This window comes from Bicyclus anynana, chromosome 16 (genome assembly GCF_947172395.1).
Source record: "Bicyclus anynana chromosome 16, ilBicAnyn1.1, whole genome shotgun sequence".
NCBI classification, from domain to species: domain Eukaryota; kingdom Metazoa; phylum Arthropoda; class Insecta; order Lepidoptera; family Nymphalidae; genus Bicyclus; species Bicyclus anynana.
Window position 1 is genome coordinate 1,528,591 of NC_069098.1, and position 27,719 is coordinate 1,556,309.

The 27,719-nt window shown below is 37.2% G+C and overlaps 1 protein-coding gene across 1 annotated transcript in view; it reads left to right on the forward strand.

Moving 5' to 3' along the window:
• LOC128198867 (acyl-CoA:lysophosphatidylglycerol acyltransferase 1-like) overlaps positions 1-26,603 on the forward strand; it is a 188,188-nt gene extending 161,585 nt beyond the window's left edge. Inside the window, exons 3-4 of the mRNA XM_052886305.1 lie at positions 8,652-8,866; positions 26,592-26,603. Coding sequence (XP_052742265.1) covers positions 8,652-8,866; positions 26,592-26,603 — 227 coding nt within the window. The remainder of the gene's footprint in view (positions 1-8,651; positions 8,867-26,591) is intronic.
• The last annotated feature ends 1,116 nt before the right edge of the window (positions 26,604-27,719 follow it).

Sequence of the window (27,719 nt, forward strand, 5' to 3'; positions counted from 1 at the left end):
AAAAATTCGCCCTCCGAAATCGGAGGCAGAGGTCATATCCACTGGGCTATCACGGATTTTGGTATTTATTATCAACCTATTAATATGAACCTATTAATAGACAAAATGTCGTCTACATACTACGATACAAAATACAAATGTCATCCGGTGCTTACTGGTGTATATCATATAGTATGTAGATGACATTTTGTCAATTGATTTGTTGTTTATGTTAATAGGTAATAAATAATAGATAATTAATAAAAAATAAATTAATAGATAATAAAGACAAAATAGTGAATAGGCCAGCTGTAGGTCATCAAAGTCAATGTCACCGACATAGTCGTTAAGTTGATGTGGCTATGGGCAGGGCACATAGTTTGAAGAGCCGATGCCGAGCCCATTGGGGTCCCAAAGTGCGACCCCGCATCGAAAAGTGCAATGTTGGTCGACCTCTCACTTGATGGACTGACGACATCAACTGGGTTGCAGGGAGTCGCTGGATGCTGTCGGCATCGATCGTCTTTAAACCATGATGTTTGCATATCCATACAAGAGCCCTATACCCAACCGTGGACGTCTATCAGTTGATAATGATGAGGTAGTTTATATTTCATGCATACAATTGACCATTTTTGCATTTACCGGTTTCTATAAAGCGGTCAAATTAACTATTGACGCTACCAACTCTTTCACAGGTGATGAAAATTCGCTTCATTGTGCTTCGTTAGGTCTGCGACAGCCTCTAAGTTATGTTTCTAATGAGAGATAAATGAATAATAGGCCCAGCCGTGGAATATTAATAGTAGGATAATGGAACCTCAGCGGAGTCCCCAGGGGCTTAGAGCCTGGTAGGAGCCGAAGGCAGAAGAAGAAGAGACGGGCGTAACACCCCAAGGATTATAATTAAATACCTACTTCGCATTTTAAACAGAGAAGTATCAAAACACTTTAATTACAAACAAAACAAGACTCCTTCCTCTTTAGGATTAATTTCATCTTTTAGTAACAAATTACAGAAGTTGATACGATACTGTAATTAAGTATCTCAAAGGAGTTTACTTAAGTAATTAAAGGTTGCATTTCTCTTGGATTTAAAGACGTCAGCAGATATCAGACACGGCGGAACACAAATATATTTAAAAAAAAATCAAAATATAGTTAAAGATATCTGTAGTAATATTACAAGCAGTAAAGTGTGTAATATTGCATGATGGTATAATATCTCGATCTACTAAATCGATTTTAAAAATTCTTCTACCACTAGAAAGCCACGTTATTTGTGAATGTCATAAGCTATATTTTATCTCCGTATTCTCACGGGAACGAGAACTACGCGGGTGAAACCGCGGGGCTAGTAAGATGTATTTTAAGAAGATGGGATGGTGTACTGGCGTTTGTACATACATGTATGAGCGTCTGTAACAGAATACGTCTACGGATGGTTACTAAGTAACCGTTTTCCTGGTAATCTGGCTTAGGTGTCTCACGCTTCCCTGTATTACCTACTAAGAAATTCGCAGACACAAAAAAAATCTACCTACTTACATACAAACCTTCTTTTGTAATTAGTATTAATTTTATCTGATAAAAGTAAAAGACAAATCGTATACGTACGTATGAGCACTTACATATATAACATCTTTTAATGTAAGACGCTCCAACATTTAATTTTACTCTCCATTTGCGGCTGTTGTCATCATTTTCAGCCTCGGCTTATAGGGGAGGGGATATGGACCTTAGACCCACCACGCTGCTTTAATGAGGGTTGGCGGGCTGTAGTATTACTGTTAAAATCTATTCTTAAATAATATAAACTTTATTTCATCATCATTATCAACCCATATTCGGTTTACTGCTGAGCTCGATCCTTAGTCCACCACGAGGTTAGGCCTTAGTCCACCACGCTGACCCAATGCGGATTGGCGGACTTCACACACGCAGAGAATTAAGAAAATTTCTGTGATATGCAGGTTTCACGATGTTTTTCCTTTGTCGTTTGAGACACGTGATATTTAAACTTATATTTAAATTTACAACTGAAAAGTTGGAGGTGCATGGCCCGGGCCGGATTCGAACCCACACCCTCCGGAATCGGAGGCAGAGGTCATATCACAGGTTATTATAGGTTTTATATTTATTTAAAACTTAAATTTGTCTTACCAAAGTCGCATGTTTACAGCGTCCTTAAGAAAAACTTGGATAAGGTTTCCGCTGCTAATTTTGTTTCTATTAAAATTCACAGTCTCATCGTCTCTGGTTTCACACCGGATTTCGTGGAATTTATTTATTTAAAATTTTGTAATCCGGAACCTCGCGCCGGTGTCAGGAGGATTAGAGTTGCGGACGGCAGTATTAGATCAGACCAAAGGGAATGAAAAGGGCATTGAAACGATATATATACGGCTGTGTGCTTAGTTTTAAATAAGTTTGTAAAATGGTAATAAACAAAAAAAAACCTTGGCTGAGTTTGTTGTGGGCTCTTCTCGGACCAAGGTGCGTTTGGAACCCTCGTAACTTTAGTTTTAAGTTTTCGACTATTATTACCACCATTAAATTAAATTAAATTATGACATAACATTGACCTTTCAAAAGTGCTTGTAAACTAAGCCTAATTAAAATAAATGAATTTTGACTATGACTTTGACTTTTGATAGGCTATACAGCAACGACATATTATATGTTCACTGTATATCATTCACTACATATAATACATTGAGACGTGCGAAAGAGTGTCAGCCAAATGAGAGGATGGCTGTCAACAAAGCGACATATAATTTAATGCATTTTCGTGTCATAAAAACGACACACAATAGTTGTTTCCAACGCTAAGCGGAGAGCATCTATTTGAGAAGAATTCCATGAGCCGAGTCATTAACAGTGATCATCGAGTCAATGGATCCATAGGTACAATATATGTCGTTGTCGTACATATATAAAATGGAGTAGAAAATGTAGACTAAGGATTGGATAGAGGCATGCGTTACTTAGCGGAAGTTCATCATGAATATATAATAAGTTATTTATTTTGCTATCGTCCGCGAAAAGCCGACGAACCCATGCGACAACGACACCCAGGTCCGACAAGATACTCTCTACGTACTTTGCAATTGCACGTTGTAGAGTCAACGTCTCCTGAGGATGCTCCGGTTTCGGGGTGAAACGTACGTAGAGAGTATTTTGTCGAACCTGGGTGACTTTGTCGCATGGGTTCGTCGGCTTTTCGCGGATGACAGGAAAATTAAAAAAATATTATATAATATAGACTAAAGACTCTAGTTTACGACAATAAAGGTGGCATTTTGTGGGTTTTATTATATTATACACTTGTGGGTATTGAACCCACGGCCTTGGATGCAGAAGGCACTTGGTCATACAATAATAGTCGCCGTAATGACAATTTACTTAAACTAAAGTTAATGTTATGTTACGATATCTCTCATTAGCATCGAGCTTTTTATTGACCTGTAACATTTTACACCCACAGTAAAAACAGAATATGAATAAAATAAATCATAATAATTAAAGTGGGATTTATCATAATAACTTAAATCTATGCAATGTTTAACAAACCCCTGAAACAATTACGCAAACTATCAATTTATTTGACGAATAAGTTTGATTTGACAAAAAGTTTCCCCAAGTCGTTTCCAAGGCTTATTGGCCTATTCCAAGTTGGTATCTTTAGTAAAAAATATCCAATTTAATATTTAGTAAATTATCATGACAATCCAAGTTCGCTTTTGTTGACTTCACACAAGTACAGAATTAAGAAAATTCTCTGGTATGCAGGTTTCCTCACGATGTTTTTCCTTCACCGTTTGAGACACGTGATCTTTAATTTCTTAAATTGCACCTATCTAAAAAGTTGGGGGTAGATGCCCGAGTCCCGTAAATATTTATAGTTCAAGATCAGTGTTAGAAACGACCTTCACCCATCTGTTTAATGGATGAAAAGTGTTTTAAATCAAATTAAGTAAGCACTTTTGAATCGTCAGCTTATGTTATTAGTGACAAGTAGAATCGAAATCTATAAAAATAATAGTATGCTGGCAGAAGACAAATTACAAGATTAAAATATTTCAAAAGACTTTCTGCTCAATCACTTGACACGAGTACTGAAAAATTTTTAATTTTGTAAGATTTTTAATAATCTTTTGTCTCCGCGCGCCCAGGTCTGTCGTCTTTGTAATTACGGGACGCGACTGGAGGCAGGCTCTGATTTACAAAGAGAAAGATATTAAAACCTGTTTCTGTGTGAAAGTGTAGGTACTATCTACATTCTACATAGTCGTGTCAAATAAACAAACTAGACAAATAATAAATTGAAGTGTTAGTACATTTACTAACTGGATTCTGCCATCGTATATTGTTGCATCTTCCAGTTCCGGGCTGAGAAATTGTATTTAAAAAAAATCGGTTGTAAAGTCGGTTTACTGACGATAGTTGAACGTGTCAACGTCATAAAAAATACTGATGGAATGGTTGCATTTTTTTCAAAAGAAAATATTCGTTTTTCTAAAATACTGTTTAATAATCTTCATAGACCAGAATATACTTTATTTCTTGTAAAAAAAGTTGGCAACTCTAGAGAGAGGTACGACGCATGACGCCACCTTTTTTTTGTGTGTGCAGCCGGCTTCATCGAATTATAAGACGTTGTCACGTCAAAAATCCAAGATGAAAGAATAGCTCAATATTTCATAAGGCAACCCAGGCCACGAATCCCTAGAATAAGTTAAACTAGACAAATAGGCAATCAGTCAGTAGATCAGTCTATCATAACATCAACAGTCTAAACTTCATATTTCCAGCTGAAAATCAGGGCTTTATGCTCCATCATTTGCTGGTTCGTGCAGCACAATACTAAGCTGGTACCTTTTCAAGGTTGTGCCGAACATGATACTCGTAGTGTGGTGTTTGATGCTTCTACTACTTCAGTTTTTGGTCTTGCCTTGCCCTTATTTAGGCATCAGATACTACAATAATGCTAAGGCATTGTGGTGTGCTGCTTTCTTTCTTTCCTCTTGTATATGAAAGGACGCTTGCCCTGTTTAAATACATGTTAGGTAATAATGATGCTAGCTCAAAGACGCCATCTTGCATATCTTTCATTCTTTATCACATAGTCAGCCATTCCGCCCAGCTCTAGTAGATGGAGGGCATTAAACTGCGACACTCCGTAACGATTTCATAAAAATGTTAATCATCTCGGTGTTCGTTTTTCGTTGCTAGTGATGGAGGGAAATTATTTATTTAGGCAGATGAGGGGGAGGTACTTACTCAGATCGGCGGTGATTTGAATCTTAATACTATTCCATTATTTATTTTAAGTAGAATGAAATGCATGGGCTTGTTTTGTGATGGTAATGATGTGATTTTTTCTCTTTTGCCCGTTTCATTGAAATCGTGATGGGTTTTTTCACCCCATTTTGTGTATTCAAAAACTCAGCTTCTTTACTTCGGTATTGCTTTTTAAATTACGTATCATATTTTAGCTCAGCATTATTCAAGGTCTGAAGTGGTTAGAGGGTTGTGCCTTTTTAGCGCTCAAACTATGGAACTTCTACTTTGACGGTAAGCTCGTGTCAATACCATCGTTGTGGTCAATCAAGTTTCTGAGAAAAGTACGTTCATCCAAACAATCAAACTCTACAGCTTTATAATATTAGTATAAACTAAGTACTTATAAGAGCCGTGATAGCCCAGTGGATATGACCTCTGCCTCCGATTCCGGAGGGTGTGAGTTCGAATCCGGTCCGGGGCATGCACCTCCAACTTTTCAGTTGTGTGCATTTTAAGAAATTAAATATCACGTGTCTCAATCGGTGAAGCAAAAACATCGTGAGGAAACCTGCATACCAGATTATTATTTTAATTCTCTGCGTGTGTGAAGTCTGCCAATCCGCATTGGGCCAGCGTGGTGGACTATTGGCCGCACCCCTCTCATTCTGAGAGGAGACTCGAGCTCAGCAGTGAACCGAATATGGGTTGATGATGACAAGTACTTATATAGAAGGGACGTCAGGGAAGGTAGGTACTCTTAGTCCTTAAGATTGCTATGCGACTTGCAGTGTAGCAAGGCATATGTGTGTTGGCCCTCATAGATACGTAGAGCATATATTATGTAGGTCCATTTAAATGCACACGGCGTCGTAACACTAAAACGGTCCGAGTGGCGGACCCGAGGGGGGTTTGCACAGCGCGCAAATACGCCGCCCGGCGAAATATTTATTTACCGACACAGTTTATATGCGACGATGTTTGGCGAACGTGACAAGAAACGTACGGATCGGATGGATACTCTTACAAGTTTCTGCAGATGCGATGTTATTAGAAGATGAATTAGATATAACCAAATAGTAATAATTATCAGCCTATTTCGGTGCACTGCATAGTCTAAGATCCGAATTAGAAACGACCTTCACCCATCTGTTTAATGGATGAAGTGTTGCATATCAAATTTAGTAAGTTAAAAATACATTGCAAGTTGGTTGCCTGTTTATAAATCTAGCCAAACTATTATTAACCGTTATTAACATAATAATCATATCATTAATGATGGTTTGACCAGCAGGCTAATTCACTATCTTTGACTTGACATATTCGAATTTAACATTCTAAGTAACAAATGTCATCCGGTTCTTACTGGTAGATATTATCCAGTAATCCAAGTTTATATACTTCATTAATTAAATAGATGGGTGAACGTCGTTTCTACTTTGGATTTTCTACTTACAGGACCAATCCTATTTGAAGACCGTTCCACCACGCTGCACCACCATATTAATATGAATGGTAGAAAAAAGTGATGATGTTGAATTCTTTAACAATATGATGTTAATGATGGTGACCGACATCGGGTTCCTCGAGTCACAGGGTCCGACATCCACCCCAAAATGTTTTTTTTTGACTTATACAGTCGTTTTTGAGATAATCGTGGACTTGCAAACATACACGCGGTCTTGCAAACATACATGCATGCTTAAAATATATACATGTGTGTGTGTGTCGTGGGTTTTAAAGTCGTTTATTATATCTTCTACTCGTATCTACCTACCTTACTACTGAAAATTACTGGCTGTGACTGGAAATGATACAACTATTACAATATATACAATGCCTCATTATTGCGTCGTGTCGTGTCGTGCTTCGTCGCAACGCAGTAGTAAACGATGCGTTGATCCGACGCAACGTTGCAACGCAACACACTAATGAGGCATCTTCCGAGTAATGGTGATATTAGAGTAGACTGAACCCAATATTCTGGTTTAGCACCCTCAATATTGGAATCTCAAAGCAATGCGTACACAAGTCAATAAATCCAATTGGAATCCCATTTAGCACGAGGAGATATGGGCTATAGAATTCTTATACGATTCGATACACTGAACGATATCATACAAATACATCGAAACCTCAAAACTGATTGGTTTTAAGCTCCGATAATGTAACACATGGCTTTTTTGTGTTCTTCCAAGTTCTTTTAATTATATAAAAAATATCTTTCTAAACTATTATTATGATTTTATCTTTCTGCTTCTTGCATTTATGTTTAATAGTTGTATTATTTGTATGTCTGTTGGTAGACCAAATAAAGAGAAAAAAAAAATAGTTGTCTTCAGATTTATTTTTCATCAAATATACGCAAAACTGAGAGTAGATTGGGCGCTACAAAGTGGCTCTTATTTTTTTATAGGACAAATACCTACACATACAGATTAGGTGTAATAAAATCAAAGTAAGGTATTACAAATTGCGTCAGAGAGGTTATCAAAATGTATATAAAATATATGAATAAAGAAATAGTACAGAATGTTCATGCAAGTAAATAAACCCAATTCAAAAGCCATTAAGCGCGAGAGAGGCAATTCATGTGCGATTCCTCACGCTGAGCGATATATCATGCGAATATCGGCCAATCACCAGAATAACAAATGAGTATGCTAACATGGGTGTAATGAAAAAGGTTATTAAGGAAATTGTGATCTTTATCTAAAAGTGGATCGGAGTTCACGCATTTGCGAACTTTCGAACTGTCTGGTTTAGTTGAAGCAATGCCCTTGACTGACCAATTATCAAAAGCTATTTACTTATCTGCACAACATAATTCATCGAGCAGCGGTTCTTATACTGGCATTGAGACTGTCAGCAATAGTTGAATATTCATACTAATATTAGTCACAGAATTCAAAACATAAAGGTTACCGGTTTTCAAACAGGCAAACTTGGTGGGGTTGACAGATATAAACAGTTGTGTAATGTTATTAATATACCCTCATTAGTTATTTAGTCGTCTAATATGTCAAATGAAAGCTTATTTTATGCTTAATTTAAGTGTACCTAGCCTTTGGCCTAGCTCACGTTTCCTAGGGTTTCTATGAAAAATGTGTCTAGCCGCAATTTAACAAGGCAACCTATATGCAATGTGTCACTGATAATCTAACACTTATTTCGTATCACTAAGCCCTCATTTGCACGGGAGTCGTGTTTTAAAAACGTTGTCGTGTGAACATATATTTGGAAATGCATTTGTTGTACTTAAACGCATTTTTAACGTCCATTAAAAAAAAACTCTCGTGTGACTGGGGGCTACAAATAACAGATGAGGCTATATATTTCTAATGCCGGCTCTTAGACTATTATATTTAACTATGCCTCCTTGTCCCCAGTTGTGGAGACCGGCGACGAGCCAGCGGCGTGCAGCAACCGGCGCACGCTCGTGCTCGCCAACCACCAGAGCACGGCCGACGTGCCCGTGCTCATGGCGGCATGGAACCCGCGGCCCGGCGTGCTGTCCAACCTGATGTGGATCATGGACCGGGTCTTCAAGTTCACCAACTTCGGCATCGTCAGCGTTCTGCATCAAGACTTCTTCATACAAGCGGTTAGTCACATGTTATCTATTTCTTTTATTGGAGGTTATTTATTTATTTGTACTTTATTTGTACATCACAACATAAGAAAGAACACAAGCAAGAATATAGCACACAAGAAGGATACAAAAGGCGGCCTTAACGATACGTAGCGATTTCTCTCAGACAACCTTTGGTTTAGGAAAATGCAAAAACACGAGTACGTAGGATAAAATGAAAGAAGTTAGCTCTGATCCGCGATATAATTTCTTAACATCTTACCGCACGCTACAGACATGCAGATTTTACTGAACAGTGGAACTTTTGAGTTAAATCGGTCGTGTGTAGTGTCCGTCAGTTTTAACTGTATAGTTTTTGTAATGATTTTGATTGAAATTTCGATTATATAATATATACAGATTATTATTAGATAAGTTAGATTAGATAATTTCGATTATATTATTATACCGTACAGTTAAAATTTTGTAATAATACGGACAGAAGAGATGTCCAATTGGAACGGCGCGGCAACAGAAATAAAATATATATATATATATATATATATATATATACAGGCGTGATTGCAGCTAAGCGCTTGCTTATACAAAAAAATACTTATGATAAATCTATCACGGGGTGATTAGTAATGTCTGTATGTTCGTTATAGAAACAAAAACTACTCGACGGATTTTACCTAAACTTGGTACAATTATTCTTCATACTCCTAGGCAGGTTAAAGTATACTTTTCATGACGCTACGATCAATAAGAGCAGAGCAGTGAAGGGAAATTTTGGGAAAACGGGAAAAATTATTCCAATTTTACAGCGATATTACTGTAAAGGCTGGATTAAAGAGTTGTAGAGGCCGGTCGAAGTTGCGGGCGTTCGCTAGTATTTAATAAATGAATGATTATACATAAAAGTATAATGACATACATTACATGGTCTAATATAGTGCCGGATCTATTCGGAAGAGATACAATTTTATCATTTAACTAGCGAAAGGCAGTGACTTCGTCGTCGCGGTAAACAATGTCAAACTACATGTACGAATTAACTAAAATCTCGAATCACTCTATCTAATTATGTAAACCGTACAGACGGAAGTGACTTTATGAAGATATTGTCATCATATCGAAACGCTAAAGCGCTTTGCGTTACATCTTTTCCGGTAAAGTGCTAACGAACTACGTCCAAACTCCAAAGTCTACCATCAGAAATCTGTGACTAAAGTCCAGCCGCTCAGAGATTTGGATAGGTACCTGTCAATGTCACCTTTTTATATTCGATCCCTGTCCACTGAATTATTGTCATACTTATTCCTAACAGTCTTTTACGACTAAAGGAAATATTGTTCATAGTTAAAAGATATGGCAATATTCTTTCTAAAAAAAAAAAGAAAAACAAAAGTAAAGTATTTAATTCTTTAGTTATTGATGTAGGTTGATAGCACATTTTTATATTTCTGGTATTGAATGGCAGAAAACAGTGGCAGTAAGCGTAAATACATTTCAGCTCTACAAACTGGAAGAAGTGGTAAAAATAAAAACGTTTTGTACTCTCATTTTTAATTTAAATGCGCCTCGGCGATCCAATTTGTATAGTAATAATTGTGGAGATGTTTTAACCTAGATAAAAAGATTGTTACTTTAACGCAATACATGTACCTACTTATTGTTTTGAGACTATACATTCTTTGAGCTAAAGCTCTTCTAAGGTAGTACTTCTTCTCTTCCATGCTCAATTCTGCCACCACGCAGCAATGTTGTGTAGGTACTGCTCTGAAAGGTGAGGTTAATGGTGTAATTTTTTTTTATAACAAGTTAGCCATTTGACTGCTATCTTACCTGATGTTAAGTGACAATGGAAGCGAGCTTACAGGCAAGAGGTACGTAGAAGCCACTAGTCCAGACCTGACCCTGAACCCGTTCTGGGAATCGATCCCAGAACTTTTCTGTTGTGACAGCACTACCAACGGCGTCAGGGGAAAACGGCATTCCACTTGCCTCGAGTATTTGTTATTCAGGGAATATCATTGCAGGACTTTTTCTTTGCACTTACCTACTGCGAAGTATAATTATTGCTTTTCCATATGGATATATATATTTTTTTTTGCAAATCCTGCGGGAAACGTGGACTTTTCGGGATAAAAATTATTTTAAATTTAACCTATTTGCTGCTGAATGAATTCTTCTATCTTTATTTACTAACCCGGACAGATATTATCGAGAAAACACAGTAATTTTGAAATGACAGACGAGCACTGGCATTTTATTTATACACTGTGTATTTATAAACTACTAGCAATCGCCCCGTGTAGTTCCCGTTCCTGTGAGAATACGGGGAAAAAAATAGCCCAGCAAACTCACAAATAACGTGGCTTTCTAGTAGTAAATATTTTTCAAAATCAGTTTAATAGATCCTGAGATTATCCCCTACAATACCACAAACTTTACGTCTTTAGAATCTATACTAATATTATGAAGCTGTTTGAACGTGCTAATCTCAGAAACTACTGGTCCGATTCAAAAATTTATTTCAGTATTCCTACGAATTCCTATGAGGACGGGAACCATGTGGGTGAAACCGTGCGCCGTCTACTAGTATTATATAGTAGGTATACATGAACCATGTTCATTATTTACTATTTGTCTGTATATTAAATCTTAATAGGAGCTATCAGAGCGTGGTTTGCGCAGATTGTTGGAACGGGCGCCATGTTGGAAGCGACATGTTCCGTCAAATGGCGTCATGTTTTATGAATTATTCAATTATTTTATCTGCATGTTTCCATTCAACATTTAAAGTGCGCCTCGGGCTGACGGGTGCGGTGTAACGGATTGTGGGACTCTTATCTGGCTTGTGACTCTGACAAGTAATACTTTGTTTTACTATGGTTAAAATAAATTACGGTTGGTTGTTTCTTTATTTTATACACAACAATTAAAACAGTTGTACAATAAATCCTCATTATCATTTTTAACTGGAAGGAGGACTGCCCTCTAAAGGCCAGGCCACCTTCCTTGTAGGAGAGAGGGTATGGAGCTTCGACCCACTATTGTGCTCCAGTGCAGCTTGGCGGGCTGAGGGTAATAATGTTATATGCATTGATGACCACTCATCATCATTTCATCATTATCAACCCATATTCGGCTCACTGCTGAATTCGAGTCTCCTCTCAGAATGAGAGGGGTTAGGCCAATAGTCCATCACGCTGGCCCAATGCGGATTGATAGACTTCACGCGGAGCATTAAGAAAATTCTCTAGTATGCAGGTTTCCTCACGATGTTTTTCCTTCACCGTTCGTGACACGTGATATTTAATTTCCTAAAATGCACACAACTGAAAAGTGGAGGTCTTCTTCGGCGTGATCCAAACTCAACAATTTAGCCATTTGACGGATTTTGATATGAATGTTAGATTAGTTTTACTGGAGAGAGTGATGTTATAGGGTATAATATAACCCAGGTTTCTCATAACTTTTTTATCATTTTATTAGATTTAAACTAGATGTGAAATCAATAACCTCATCATCGAAGTCGGTTAAAAACCCGATAAACATTCAACTTCAACGATACTTCAACGTCGAGATCGCGCTCTCGCCGTCCAATGGAGAAGGGTCATCGCTGGGGGTTTTAATGGCCTATCGAATTCCATTATGATAACGAATCGTTGACGCGATGATGTAATAAGTCCACGGGATGATTCGTCCGCGCTGCGTCATTATGATAGTAATTAAAAATCTACCGTAAAATATACCGTACTGGTGTGTTGAAATGTAAATAAATAATTCAATTAATTTCATTGCACACACTCTTTTCTTATTTATCATGATGATAATCTGAATGAGCTTAAGTTTTAATTGCCTCTCGTTTTCGAATATTAAGCAAAATAGCGTTCCGATGTAATCTCATCTCATTATCAACCCATATTCGGCTCACTGCTAAGCTCGAGTCTCCTTTTAGAATGTGAGGGATTAGGCCAATAGTCCGCTACGCTGGCCCAATGCGGATTGGCTGACTTAACACACGCAGAGAATTAAGAAAATTCTCTGGTACGCGGGTTTCCTCACGATGTTTTCCTTCACCATTTGAGACACGTGATATTTAATTTCTTAAAATGCATACAACTGCCGGACCGGATTCGAACCCACACCCTCCATTGGGTAGAATAAACTTGTGGGTACAAGTGTATTTTTATATTACTGTACTATTTATATCATTGTGCCCTTGTTTTATAAATATGATGAACTCCAACACAACAGACTGTACTAATACATATGTGTAATGGGTGTAGTCAGTGGCGTCGGGTGACCTGTATCAAACTTAGTTGGGGGGGCCCAAATGAAGGGTAAAATAATGCAAGCACTCATATAATCGTGGCGGGCTGGACTCGTAGCAGTAGCGTGCCTTGGAGGAGCCCTATACTGTATGATATTGGGACAGAGTTCAAAGGCGCTATCGCTGCTAGCTATTTTACTCACTCAATATAGATCATAGTAATTAATCTACTTACGACAAATGCGCTGTCATCTCAGACCTCTTCGTTCGTCACATAACATTAGGTGAAATCATGATGAAGTGCTTCCATATCGTTGAATAATAAAAAGAGTGGTCGAATTTGTCATTCCGGGCGGTCGTAATACCGGAAGATTAGCGCGAGGAAAACGCAACGGTTAAGCTCTCTTTAATAATTAACTCACAAAATGTAAATCTTAATACCTTTGAAACCCGACAACTTACACGCCTAAGAGGAGAGGGAGGACACGATGATGTAAAAGATCTACAGGTAAATGTATTTACATAAAATAAAAACCACTGTCACTGTATGTATGCTTAGTTTTTTTACGCAACGCAATTGATTTGGATGCTTTTTTCATTATTAGATTTCGTATAAAGGTTTATACGTATAGTATGACATTGTTATCTACGTGGAATAAGTCACAGACGTCCGCTAGTTATTGAATTAATTAATAATAATTAGATGATTATGAAACTTTTATTAGCTTGTTGAGCAAAAATAAAACTTAATTTCACGTCTGCCAGTCGTCCCGTGAAAGCCAACTTTTTTCAAGTACTTATATAACAGTTGACGAAACAAGCAAGTGACTTAATGTTAAGTGGAAGTCTATTATATACACATACATATAACAAAATAACATCTCTAAAGAAGCTAATAAACATTGCCTACAGTGCGCTGCCCTACATCACTCATTCTTACGGCTTCATGTTCCTGTAAAGAAAATAAAATAATGTAAAATGTCTAATGACCGCGTGGTCTAATACTTGGCAAAAAATAACGATACCTTTAAACCGTCTCGCATTTTGGCGCGGTTGTGGCGCTTTGCTTTTCATGGAAACCCGTTTTCAGTGAATCTCTTTGTGAGAAATGCGAAATGCCGAAGGACTCGCTTTTTTTGGGGATATCTGCTTTTCGGTAAATCCTCTCATCCGAATTTTTGATTCGCTTTCGGGGACGCTGGAGTTTTTGAATAGTCAAAGAGCGCGTGCTATGTTTCACTCGCTTTTATTGCACATTTACTTCAACTTACTTTATACATTTATTTTCACTGCAATACTATTTGGAAAATACGTAACAGTCACTTTTAAATCTGATATTCGTATTAATGTATGCAATTACGAATTTAATCTTAATTCAAATGTAATAATTATTCTTTCGATCCCTCTCATCTGAATTTTTAATTCTCTTTTAGAAATGCTGGCATTTAGAATAGTCAAAGAGCGAGTGTAATGCTTCACTCGGTTTTATTGCACCTGCATTTACTTGATGGTAGTTCTACATTATTTAACTTTATATTCACTGCGAAAGTCCATTTGGAATATTGACCAGATGCAACTACTGGTAGCTAAGTGATGCTAGCATGAAACAGATATATTGGAGTTTTTAAATACAAACTTAATCATGACATCTTATGGTACCTACGACACTATATTCGTTGCTGTCGAATTCAAGGTCTGTGAGTAGTGATGAGTGATGATTTGAGTTGATAAAAAAATCCTATAGGTACAAAAACATATTTAACATCGTTACTCTTTGACGGCCTCCGCGGAGCAGTGGTAAGCGCGGCGGATTTATACGGAGATCCAGGGTTCGATTCCCGGCTGGGCCGATTGAAGTTTTCTAAATTGGTCCAGATCTGGATGGTGGGAGACTTCGGCCGTGGCTAGTTAACACCCTTCCGGTAAATAGGTACCGCCAAGCGATGTAGCGTTCCAGTACAATGTCGTGTAGAAACCGAAAGGGGTGTGGATTTTCATCGACCTCCTAACAAGTTATCCCGCTTCCATATTAGATTGATTACCATCAGGTGAGATTGTAGTCAAGGGATAACTTGTACATTATCAACCCATATTCGGCTCACTGCTGAGCTCGAGTCTTCTCTCTGAATGAGAGGGTTAGGCCAAATGTCCACCACGCTGGCCCAATGCGGATTGGCAGGTTTCCTTACGATGTTTTCTTTCACCGTTTGAGACAGGTGATATTTAATTTCTTAAAATGCAAAATGCACACAACTAAAAAGTTGGACGTGTTTGCCCCGGACCGGATTCGAACCCACACCCTCCGGAATCGGAGGCAGAGGTCATATCCACAGGACTATCATGGCTCTGCTAAGGCTATTTCTTTAATTTCTTAAAAGTAAGAAAAGCTCAGTACTTTATACCCCGACCTAGGACTCGAACCCAGGATCGCTTGCTATAGGCTAACCACCGAACCAGTGACGCAGTTAATACCTATTCATTGTGAACTGCGAAGTGGCAATCATCTGATACAACAGGCCGGATGTAACCCAACGATAAGAAGAATTTGGTAATTTATTAACAAAATATACACTGCACAGGAAACGATACAGTAGGTACGTTAGCTACATTGTATTATCGACTTTATTGCGGCGCAACAAAGTTTAGTGTTATTCGTATTAATTGCGATAGACTGTGGGTCTGGAGCGGGAATTCGTGTGGTCCAAGTTATAAGACAACATCTGGACGATTTTTGTGAAATCGCTTTTTCTAAACATAACGACAATGACATTTCGTGTTACTTACGAAGGTAAAAAAAAGGTTCAAGTCAGAAACAAACATAAAAAAAACTTTTTTTCTGAATATGTATTTTTTATTCGCAATTTGAGATTTTACTTAAACCATTTGTAACACCAAACGTTACCGTGGCATAACGGACCCCAGTGCCATCTAGAATGTATACTTATAATATTTTGTACATTCATTTTTGGGGGGCATTATATAATCTAAAGCTAAAAATATTTTTTTGTCTGTCTGTCTGTTTGTCCGTGTTTTTTTGTTATTCGGGCATCACGCTGAAACTACTGAATGAATTCAAATGAAACTTGGCACGGTTTAAAACCATAATACGGAGAAGGTTATAGGATAATTTTTATTGCGAAAATAATATAAGAAGGGGGTCAAAAAGGGGTTGAAAGTTTGTATAGAAAGTCCTTCATTTTTAGAGTTACAGTTTTGAAAATTTGTTCATAAATCATAAAAAAATACGAAATATGCCTAATGGCATTCAAATATGTTTCAAATTCAAACTCTAAAGTGGTGAAATAGGGCTTGAAAGTTTACATTGATTTCCACGCGGACGGGTGTCCGCTAGTTTTACATATAAGCAAATAAAAAAAAGAGATTTCTGTTAAAACACATGACTCAAAATATTTCACCCGTTTTTAATGTATAATCTACCGAAATAAATAAGATAAGCTTACTTAGCAATCGAGTTCCATCATGAAGACGATCTAAAAAGTTTCAAACAACTACCTAACTTTAATTGCGTTGTATAGCAGAAATAATTTGGACATCTTTGGATAAATGGATCTTGCTAAATATACCTAAATATGTAATTTTGAGCTATATTACGAGATAGAATTATTTTAAGTTTAAATATAGGTATTCTGTGTCCAAGTTATTGCTGTCTTCAACAATCGCCCTATAAATACTTCTCCATTATTATTATTTTAATAACTCACTACAAGGTCCGCCGACACGTTCCGCCAGTGTGGTTTGCTTAGCTTAGACTCAGAGGTGAGCATAAGGTTTTTAACTATGGTATGCACTATAAGTAAATTTTGGAAAAATCCTTGTTCAACTATGTATTTTGTGGTCCAACATAGGTTTGTATTGAATCCTTAGGGTAGGCAAAGCATCTATGAAGTGCACGCCACTGCTTAGGCTGACTGGCGTGGTGGGTGAGGAATATAACTTATTTTATATTCCTCACCACACCACACAGAAAGGTCGTTATTCCGATCATGATGTCGCACCTTTGGCACTTTTATAGCTGGTCGCCTCTGACTTAAATGTAATTCACAGTATTAAAAACATTGTATGTCCCGTACGAAGCAGGTTTACGGCCCCTGGCCCGTTTATGGGCACAACTAATAAAGTCCAATCGTTTTACTACCTCTGGCGACGCGTAAGAAATGCACCGGCGGCCCAGCGTTGAAACTCCATAATTTCATTGCCATACAAACGATTTGAACTCGTATAACTTGAATAATAGAGTTGAATTTCAAGTGAACGATTTAGCGCATTCACTCGCAGTACAGTACTGTGTTCCGGTAATGAGTAAGCAACGGTGATAACGTAAATAGATCTTCCGGTGTTCACTTGTTGTGTGTGATTATACTGGTTTAGAATTCTGGGCTTCGCTGTCGTAACAGGTAGATATTTTTTGTAAAATTTACACTTGGGAGCAAATAAATCGTGCCACCTTAGTAGTGCTAAATTGAAATGAACATAGTTTGAAAAATTGCTTTAATAAATAAAAAAATGGTTTCCATTAACATCATCTCATCTCGAACTCATATATCTCCTTACCGTCGTATATATTTTTTTTTAATTCTTTACAAGTTAGCCCTTGACTACAATCTCCCCTGATGGTAAGTGATGATGAAGTCTAAGATGGAAGCGAGCTAACTTGTTAGGAGGAGGACGAAAATCCACACCCCTTTCGGTTTCTACACGGCATCGTACCGGAACGCTAAATCGTTTGGCGGTACGTCTTTGCCGGTAGGGTGGTAGCTAGCCACGGCCAAGCCTCCCACCAGCCAGACCTGGACAAATTAAGAAAATCTCAATCTGCCCAGCCGGGGATCGAACCCAGGACCTCCGTTTTGTAGATCCACCGCGCATACCACTGCGCCACGGAGGCCGTCAAAAAAACGGAGGCCATCGTAGGTAAAAGATAAATAAGCATTAATTTTTAAAGGCTCGCACAGAAAATACAGTGATTGTAAACAAATCCTACTTGAAATAAATGATAAAAGGTAGCATTCCGATCTGGCGACCGCGACCTGCGATCGCGACAAGGTCGCAAGACCCACTGCTTAGTATGAGTTTATATGGAGTACTAAACAAAAGTGGTCGCGCGATGCGGTCTCGGACTTTGTTTAGTGCTCCATATAAATTCATACTAAGCACTGGGTCGCGCGATCGCAGGTCGCGTCACGGTCGCCAACAATGGAAGGCTACCTTTATGATTTGATTTGAGTTTTGACAGTTTAACGTGTTATCCAAGGTAAGGAGATATGCTTAACGCTACCAAATTGTTAACTAAAGTCTTAGCTCCATATAAAGAGGAAGGCCTGATTAAAAGAACTGATAAAAATCGTATATATCAGTCGTATATATTTTCTGTTCGACAAAGCACAGCTAATATACTTACGTATTGCGAAGGAGAATATATCCAATATAGAGAAATAACACGACATTATAAGGATTCGGAGAACAAACTCTATCAGAGCTCGATACCTCAGCCCAATTACAGCTTCAATATTGGATTAGCCTTTGTCCAGCCAGCCGTTATAGGTGACCGGCGAGCAACGCGGTGGCGAGTCGATTTTACGCTCACATTCCATAAAATACCTTTTATCATTGTTAACGTTATGCAAAATATAAATATGTAACAAAATTAAATTTAGCTGTCATCTTAATCTAAGAAATTAAACATCACGAGTGTCATGTGAAGAAAAAACATCGTGAGGAAACCTGAATATCTTAGAATTTTCTTTATTCTCGCATTGGGCCAACGTGGTGGACTAAGGCCTAACCAATTTTAATTCTGAATGGACTTAGGAGAAAAGGAGGACTCGTGCTTAACAGTGAGCTGAATTTGGGTTGTTAATGATGATGATCTATCTAACCTATACATATTATTATAAAATAAAACTCTCGGCCGTTGTCTGACTAAATGAGAAGAACAAAAATTACATAATGGATTTACATGCAGTTTTAACAACAGACAGTAATCAATGAGGAAGCTTAAGGTTTTGTTTAAATCGGTTAAAGTAAGGTGATTATCGTTTACTTGTAATATAATGCATTGATATATAATATAATTATCTTAGCAAATGATTTTTATTTTTATAGTTATTAATTTATTTCATTTATTAATTATATTTTTGTGGACCTAGTGGTCCAGTACACTTAAAAGTTTCTTTAAGCTTCTCCCCTATAGCGGGTCGCATTTCTTTTTGTTGGCAATAGAGGACAAGGCTCCTTATTGCTGGAAATAAAATCTGATCCTATTTTGTGAACGTATCAGAGAATAATAGCTATAATTTGGTTCGTATCACTTACGAGCATAAAGGAAACAGGTTGTTAAATAGGTATACCTCTGTCTCGTGTATTGAATATGCAACTTATTTTTGGTTTATTATTTATCGGGTCATTAGTTTGGTTTTAAAATGAGTCGATACAAGTAAATTATATGCATTTGAAATCGGATGGATTTTTTTTAAATTAAACTTTATCTTGTTGAGCTTCGATAGTACACCTATATAGCTTTAATGATATAGTCATTAGGTCTTAAATAATTATAATTTAGCCTAGAAACCTTTTACGTCCGTAAAATAACTTGAGGGAGCAAAAAAATTAAAATGTTAAATCGTAAACGTTGATTATCTTGGCGGAGGTATGTTTACACAGAATCAAATTAAGGAAAAGTCCAAAATAAGCCGACCGAGTTTTTTTTTGGAGGGAAAATAATTTTTAGTAAATTCCATTCCGTCCGTAGACGAATTTCGCTTTTTTGGGGACGTCACGGTAATTGAGTTTCTGAAGATAGCGTCCGCGGCTGCCGAATTAAAATTAACAATTTTCGCCAATTGGAATACCAATCATGGCTAACGATAAAAAAATACATTGAGTTTAGAAGCGCATTAGAAGTTACAATGGGTGAAGTCAATCATACTTTTGCCGTGATTTCTTTAAATTTTTTTTAATATAAAGCTAACATTCATATTATGAATGTTACCTTTATATTAAAAAAAAAAAAATTACATGCAACAAGAAAGTAGTTACATGAAAAATATTTAAAAAATATAATACGTGTGGCACTCGGGGACTGCCGTGGTAAAGCTGTTGCCTAGCATTTTTTATAAACTTAAACAATTGTAATTATTTATTTATTTTATTTATGCAGTATTTTTTTTATTTAGAAAGAACAAAAAATGAAAAATAATAAAAAATGTCTTTACGTTAAGCTGCAATCGGACTCTGGTTTGATAAGTTTGCCCGATTGTTTCATGACATGACATGTAAAATATAAATAAATATATAAGTTACGGCAATTATTGCAAGCCCACTTATTGGTTGTCACAGCATGCACTAAGGATAAGGATAAGGCCTAGTTTGCACTACTCCAGTAATCCAGCCGAGTACAAACGATTTTTGGGCGGTAAAACCAAAAATCGTTGGCACCCGACTAATACAATAAAGTAGTTCGAACTAGGTATAATAATATAAAATAATTTATAATTAATACAGAATTCTAATGTACAAAGAACAATATTAAATTTAGATTAAAGTTAAACTACATGTAAAACGAAATATGTGTGTAATGTGTATAGAACAAAAACAAAAACAAAACACTATCTAACTCTAGGTAAAGAAGATGCAAGGCCTAAATCAGGATTTGAAAAGCAATAGTATTGTCACTATATGCCAAGAGTTCTTTTTGTATGGCAATAAAAATATATAATAAACTTCCTCTAGTCTAAAAGAGAAGCCCTGGTCAATATTTAAATGTAAAATTTATAATTTATTATTAAAAAAAAGTTAGTATGACATTCAAGATTATTTTATGGACATGGACATTTTCTAACTCATTATTTTGCAATTGTGACATTGTATTAATTTAGTTTTATTTTTTTTTCTTCGTTCAAATGTATTTAATTATTTAAGATAATTCATACACCAGTTATGGTAAAATGTATAAAGGCTCAATTCTAAAATTGTACCATCATGTCAAACCTACATTTTCATGAATAAAATATCATTCATTCATTCATTCATTCGTTACGGAATTTTTTGATTCGGTCGCCGCGTTCAAAGCTCGCGATAAAAGCTATGCAATAGCTTAAAAATATGTTTTATACTTTAAGGATTGAAGACGATTGAGGACAGTTGTCTACCGTAATTACTTAATAATGCCACTTCTATGCCTGATAATAAATAATTTCTTTAGTGTTAATATCTATAATTACAATATTAATCTCACAGACGAAACAGTAACACAGCTAGACGGCGTAAATAATAATGCTGGCATTGCTTCCATCACAATAACTCTACTGCTATTTACAAAACAAGCAGGTAAGTCTGTATACATTTAGCTGTAAAACCCCCTAAAAGATACACCAATCTTTCGTCTCGCCTTACGTCTCGTTGTCAGTGAACAGCCACCCCTATCCAATAAATTGTCCGTATCGCCCTTCCTTACCGAAACCCCCGTCTTTAATTACGCGAAAATCAGGTACCAGTCAAATTAGTCACCCCCCTCCACCTGCCTCGGGGCGACTTGGTAATACTTTTAACATAGAATACAAAATCAATGATATTTATTTTGAACAAGCTGACGCTTCGCGGCTTTATTCGCGTAGTTTTTGTTTTAGCGGGAATACGGGGACAAAATATAGCCTTTTCAGATTCAGTTCAGATTTTAAATTGTTTCCTACGTTGGAGTAACTCGCTAAAAAATAGTCTTTGATATATGCGCGGAGCAAGAAAAATTAAAAAAAAAAAATTTAAATAAGTAATAGGTACCACTTATCACAATATTAAATTATAAAAATATAAGAGACAGGTGGCGCAACTGTCCACTCAAACAGTGGAAGCAGAAAATTGAATGCTATCCTAGAAAAAGGCTCGTCATTTTGCTATATACTTCCTATAAAATAGTATGCAGCACTGATTTTCAGTCAGGACCCACAGACCTCAAGATGGTATAGATTATGTATCATACCAAAACAAAAACTGCAATTCTGATATTATTACATAGTACTCGGGTCGTAAGAAGGCTTAGAGTCACACAGAGGGCGATGGAACGAGCTATGTTAGGAGTATCTCTGCGTGATCGAATCAGAAATGAGGAGATCCGCAGAAGAACCAAAGTCACCGACATAGCTCAACGAGTTGCGAAGCTGAAGTGGCAATGGGCGGGGCACATAGTTCGAAGAGCCGATGGACGTTGGGGTCCCAAAGTGCTGGAATGGCGACCCCGCACTAGTAAGCGCAGTGTTGGCCGACCCCCCACCAGGTGGACTGACGACATCAAGCGAGTCGCAGGGATTCGCTGGATGCAGGCGGCTCAGTATCGTGATGTTTGGAAGTCCCTACAAAAGGCCTATGTCCTGCAGTGGACGTCCATCGGCTGATATGATGATGATGATGATGATGACTCGGGTCGTCCTAACTTCCTTGTTTGAAGTCGGTTAAAACCCATCACAGTTTCAAGTTCAAGTCTCCCCACAAGAACGAGTAACCTTCGCACAGCGAGGAGGGAAAGAGGTCGAAAGTACGGTGCGAATATTTTTCATTGCAAAGTACTAGAACATTTGTACAGAAGCTGTAATCTTGGATGCGAGCCAGTAATGCTTGAGAAAGACGTAAACTCGTCGGTATACACAGGGTGCTTCGTTTTTGTGTACACGTTGTTTTTCAACATACATTTTGAATGGAAGTTGGCGTTAGGTTGCTATTTCACTATGTAGAAATATTTTGTAGAAGAAGAAAAAAAGAAAGATCAATATTAAAACACTGAGTAGTACCTACTTATATTAAATTATTATTACTTCTATCACATAACAGCAAAACTCCGCGAACAGTTTTTTTTTTCATTTTTTTTTTTTGAAAATAAATATACTTAAACAATACACATCACTATCTAGCCCCAAAGTAAGCATACAAAGTAGCTTGTGTTATGGGTACTAAGATAGTTGATATTATAATATTCATATACATTTATATACTACATATAAATACTTATATAATGTATAAATACACACAGACACTGGAAAAAACCCATGTTCATCACATGAATATTTTCCAGTTGTGGGAATCGAACCCACGGCCGTGGATGCAGAAAGCAGGGTCACTACCCACTGCGCCACGTGGCCGCCAATGTGGCAACAGTGGCATCTTACGTTGTGGATATCCAGGCAACTTGTATTAAACGAATTGCATCCACATTTGTAATTCAGCGTTCGTGTTTCCTTGTACTTACAATTTAAGCACCTTCAAAACAACCTTTAACCACCTTAGATCGCGTTATTGCTTTCCAACAGGCATAATTGTAACTAAGCGCGAGAAACTTTAATAAAAAAAAAAACAATTAATTAATTTGAGTTGTAACATACGAATACATTATACTTTGTCAATTCGACAAAAATAAAAACCTTATAAAAATCTCCAATTTTAGAACTTGATGGTTGACAAAAGACACTCTTTGTTATAGTTTACTGTTATCGCCATTTTATATTTACTGCAATAAATATACGAGTATAGATGAGGAGTCGAAGAGGGTATTTTTGGGGTTTACTTGTTTCATGCTGTTGAGTAAGTACCTCCACCAAGTTTAACCCCTAACATTAGATGGTACGCAGTGCAACCGAAAAAAAATAGCTTCAGTAATACGATTTCGGTAAGCCCGAATTTCGTAATAAAAATTATCTTTTATGTCTTTAGTTTTTTCGTCACTGCAGAAAGCCGAAATTGTATAGAACCATTTATTCTTCTTTACCATCTAATCTGCCAAATGTAAATAACACCCTGGCTGTGTATGTAATAACACACTACTCTTGCTCAAGAACGCTGTCATATTACCGGTTTCTATTTAGCGGCCCTCGCTTTACGGCTCGTGCACTAAAAATACCTCGTCTATAATGGGTCTTTTAGCCCCTTGTATAACAATCTACTATTTGACTTATTTTGATATTAGCTAATGTTGCTCTTGTAAATAAATTACATATATAAAAAAATAGAGATGCATAATATATAGTCGCAGCAGTAATTTGGGAACCTGTTCACAGTTTCATTAGGAAGTCTTTACGAGTGTATGCAGAGCTCAAGGCTAGGCCGGGCGCTGAAATTTTCACAAGTTGCCACAGTCGGGGCTGGCGCGCCGCCAAATAAGCCTTCCTCCATACAACAGGCGGACCGGACTCGGTTTTCTTGTGCACTATTTACTTACATACTTTATTTTTAGTGTAAACTAGGTTTTGCTTTCAACTTTTTTTTTTAAAAGAACACCTGCTGAGTTTTTGTCGTCTCTTCTCAGTAGATTTTGTTTTATCATTTCGTTGAAGTATGTAATGCTACTACACGATGGGTCATCACTGGTTCTTCTAGATGATTATCATCTATGGGATGGTGACGTTCAATATTCATTTGTAGTTGTAACAAAGCGTTGAACGCTGTCTTAAAATAATATATATTATTTTGAGACATCATAAATCGAGAAAAAAATGTATGTGATCTATCCATCCAGGTTACGTTATTTTTCTCTTCAAACACTGAGCAGTTTACTCCTATCATTTGATGTGCGGCTGATGAACCGGAAACGACGCTAGACCAAAATCATTGCACACGTCATTATTGGATGCCACTACGCCCAAACGAGGCCACATCACAGTGGGCTATGGCGATGGGCCGTGTAGGTTCAGCATAAGATGATCTCAAACACGAAAAATAACGATGAATGTAGTGTAGCTCATGTTTTTAATATTGTTTTTTACATTGAGATACAAAATTATCGTTTAGGGCTAAGTTAATTATACTTTACGTAAACTATAAAGACCACTAAATAAAATGACCACTGAATGTGGTTCATGTTTATAATCGTACACTAAGACAAAATTACCCTGCAGGCGGGCTATCTGATTGTTACGTAAACTGTGATCCACTATAAAGACCACTAAATAAAATGACCACTGAATGTGGTTCATATTTTAATCGTACACCAAGACAAACTTATCGTTAAGGACTAAAGTAATTTTACTTTTTCGTTAACTATGATCCACTATAAAGACCATTTAATATAATGACCACTGAATGTGGTTCATCTTATTAAACCTACACCGAGATACAAAATTACCCTGCAGGCGGGCTATCTGCTTGTTACGTAAACTATGACCCACACAAAGAAATAAAAACTTAAAGCTCATTTATAATTAGGTTCAAGTAAGGATACCTACAAATGGTTTTTCTATAAACGTAAGTAAATAGCAATAGGACCCTATTAGTTAGTCCCTTTCACATCGACGGGAGTGCTGAAGTACTAAGTAAAGACTGTATGACTGTACGTAGCGCTTATGTCGCATGCTGTTAAAAGCTATTTGAACTTAAAAAAAAACTAGAAACGAGCTCTTGAATTCCGTGCAGTGGGAGCTCAGTTACCTCCCCACATTTATAGGTATTTAGTGAGGGTTAACGCTCGGCTTGTTTCTTAGAAACTGTACTGTAATGTAAAGAAACTAAACGTGATGTATTTATATATTCTTTTTATACCATAGTACAGCTTAATCCTGTGAACTTAAAAACATAAAAATGTCAAAGTGATTAAAATATTGGTTCAGAAAATGATAAGTCGTACGTACGATCATACGTTTTGTACTGCTTGTTCTTGTCGACTTAAATATTCCAGTGATAAAAAGTGTGGTTCAGAAAATTGTGGGGTGTGAAAATTATTATGTACGAGTATGTGTTGTATGTATAGGATTTTATACGCGTGTATTTCTTTTTATTATAAGGGAAGACCGGTACTTTTTTTTAGATGACAATTATTCTTACAACTTCTTCTTTGTACTCGCAAACTCCTTTTACACGGGCTCTATAATAATAATAATAATAAATAATAATAAAGCCTTTTTTTTTCCGAAATATATACAGTTGCTAACAAATACATAACAATAATCTATACATATAAAAATGAATTGCTGTTCGTTAGTCTCGCTAAAACTCAAGAACGGCTTAACGGATTTATCTTATCTTGGTCTTGAAATGTTCGTGGAGGTATAGGGAAGGTTTAAAAGGTGAGAAAAAATCAAATAATTTCCGGGAAAACCCTAAAAACTGCCCTTTTCAAGCCCATACAAACGTTTAAGAGTCAAGCGGTAGGGGTAGGGTAGGGGTAGGGTAGGGGTAGGGTAGGGGTAGGGTAGGGTTAGAGTAGGGATAGAGAATAAGTGCACTTATGTCAAAACGAAGCTTGACCGGGTCCGCTAGTTAAAAATAAAACTTCAGTTACCACCATTAAATCATGACATAACTTGACTTTTGAAAAGTGCTTGTAAACTAAGCTTAATTGAAATGAATGAAATTTTGAATCTGAATTTTGAATTTGAACTTTATTAACTTGTACCCGATAAATTGGTTGTCTCTCTATCTGTCTCTAAATTGATCCTTTAAGTGTCATTTGAAATTTAAACCCTTCAAATGTGTTCGCAGATGGTTCTGTAAACCCTTGTGGGTTCGAATAGGAATGGGGGACTTCAAATCTGACCCCATTGTGAATTTTTAATCGCTCTCGAAACTTATTCGTTTAAGGTATAGAGCTTGAACGATTCTGAAAGCACTTTAGTACAAGGAGTGAGTTGGGGTAGGTTGGGTCTAGGGGTTACCAGATGGCATGGAAATGAAAGCATTTCGCATCTATAACCCTTTGTATTATAATACCCGCTCTTTGTATTGTAATAATGCTCTTACTTGTGCTTTCGATCGTGTGCATTTAGCTTTGGCCCGCGGTTTTACTTCCATATATGCCTGTGGAAATGTAGTATTGACGGCCTCCGTGACGCAGTGGTATGCGCGGTGGATTTACAAGACGGAGGTCGTGGGTTCGATCCCCGGCTGGGCAGATTGAAATTTTCTTAATTGGTCCAGGTCTGGCTGGTGGGAGGCTTCGGCCGTGGCTAGTTACCACCCTACCGGCAAAGACGTACCGCCAAGCGTTTTAGCGTTCCGGTACGAAGCGATGTGAAACTGAAAGGGGTGTGGATTTCCTCCTCCTAACAAATTAGCCCGCTTCCATCTTAGACTGCATCATCACTTACCATCAGATGAGTTTGTCGTCAAGGGCTAACTTGTAAAGAATAAAAAAAAATAAAGTATAGAAAGATTATTTTATGTTATTCCAGGCCATCATTTATATCAGTGCAATATCTCTTCCAAATGTGTTCAGCTGTTCGATACTAAGTAACAAACATTCTTCCATCCATTTATCCATACTTATAAGTTTACTCGTAGGTAGTTAACAAATTCTACTCTGTTTAAAATTGTTTAAAATTTACAAAATGGAGGTCCTGGGTTCGATCCCCGGCTCGGCCGTACGGGATCGCTAAATCGCTTGGTGATACGTATTTGCCGGTAGGGTGGTAACTAGTCACAGGTGAAGTCTCCCACCAGCCAGACCTGGACCATTTAAAAAACTCTCAAAGGGCCCAACCGGGGATCGAACCCAGGACCTCCACTTTGTAAATCCACAGCGCATACCACTGCGTCGCGGAGGCTTTCGAACCTGACCTGGTACGAAAACTTAAAATACTCGTAATAATTAGTATGCAGTTGAAGGTCTTA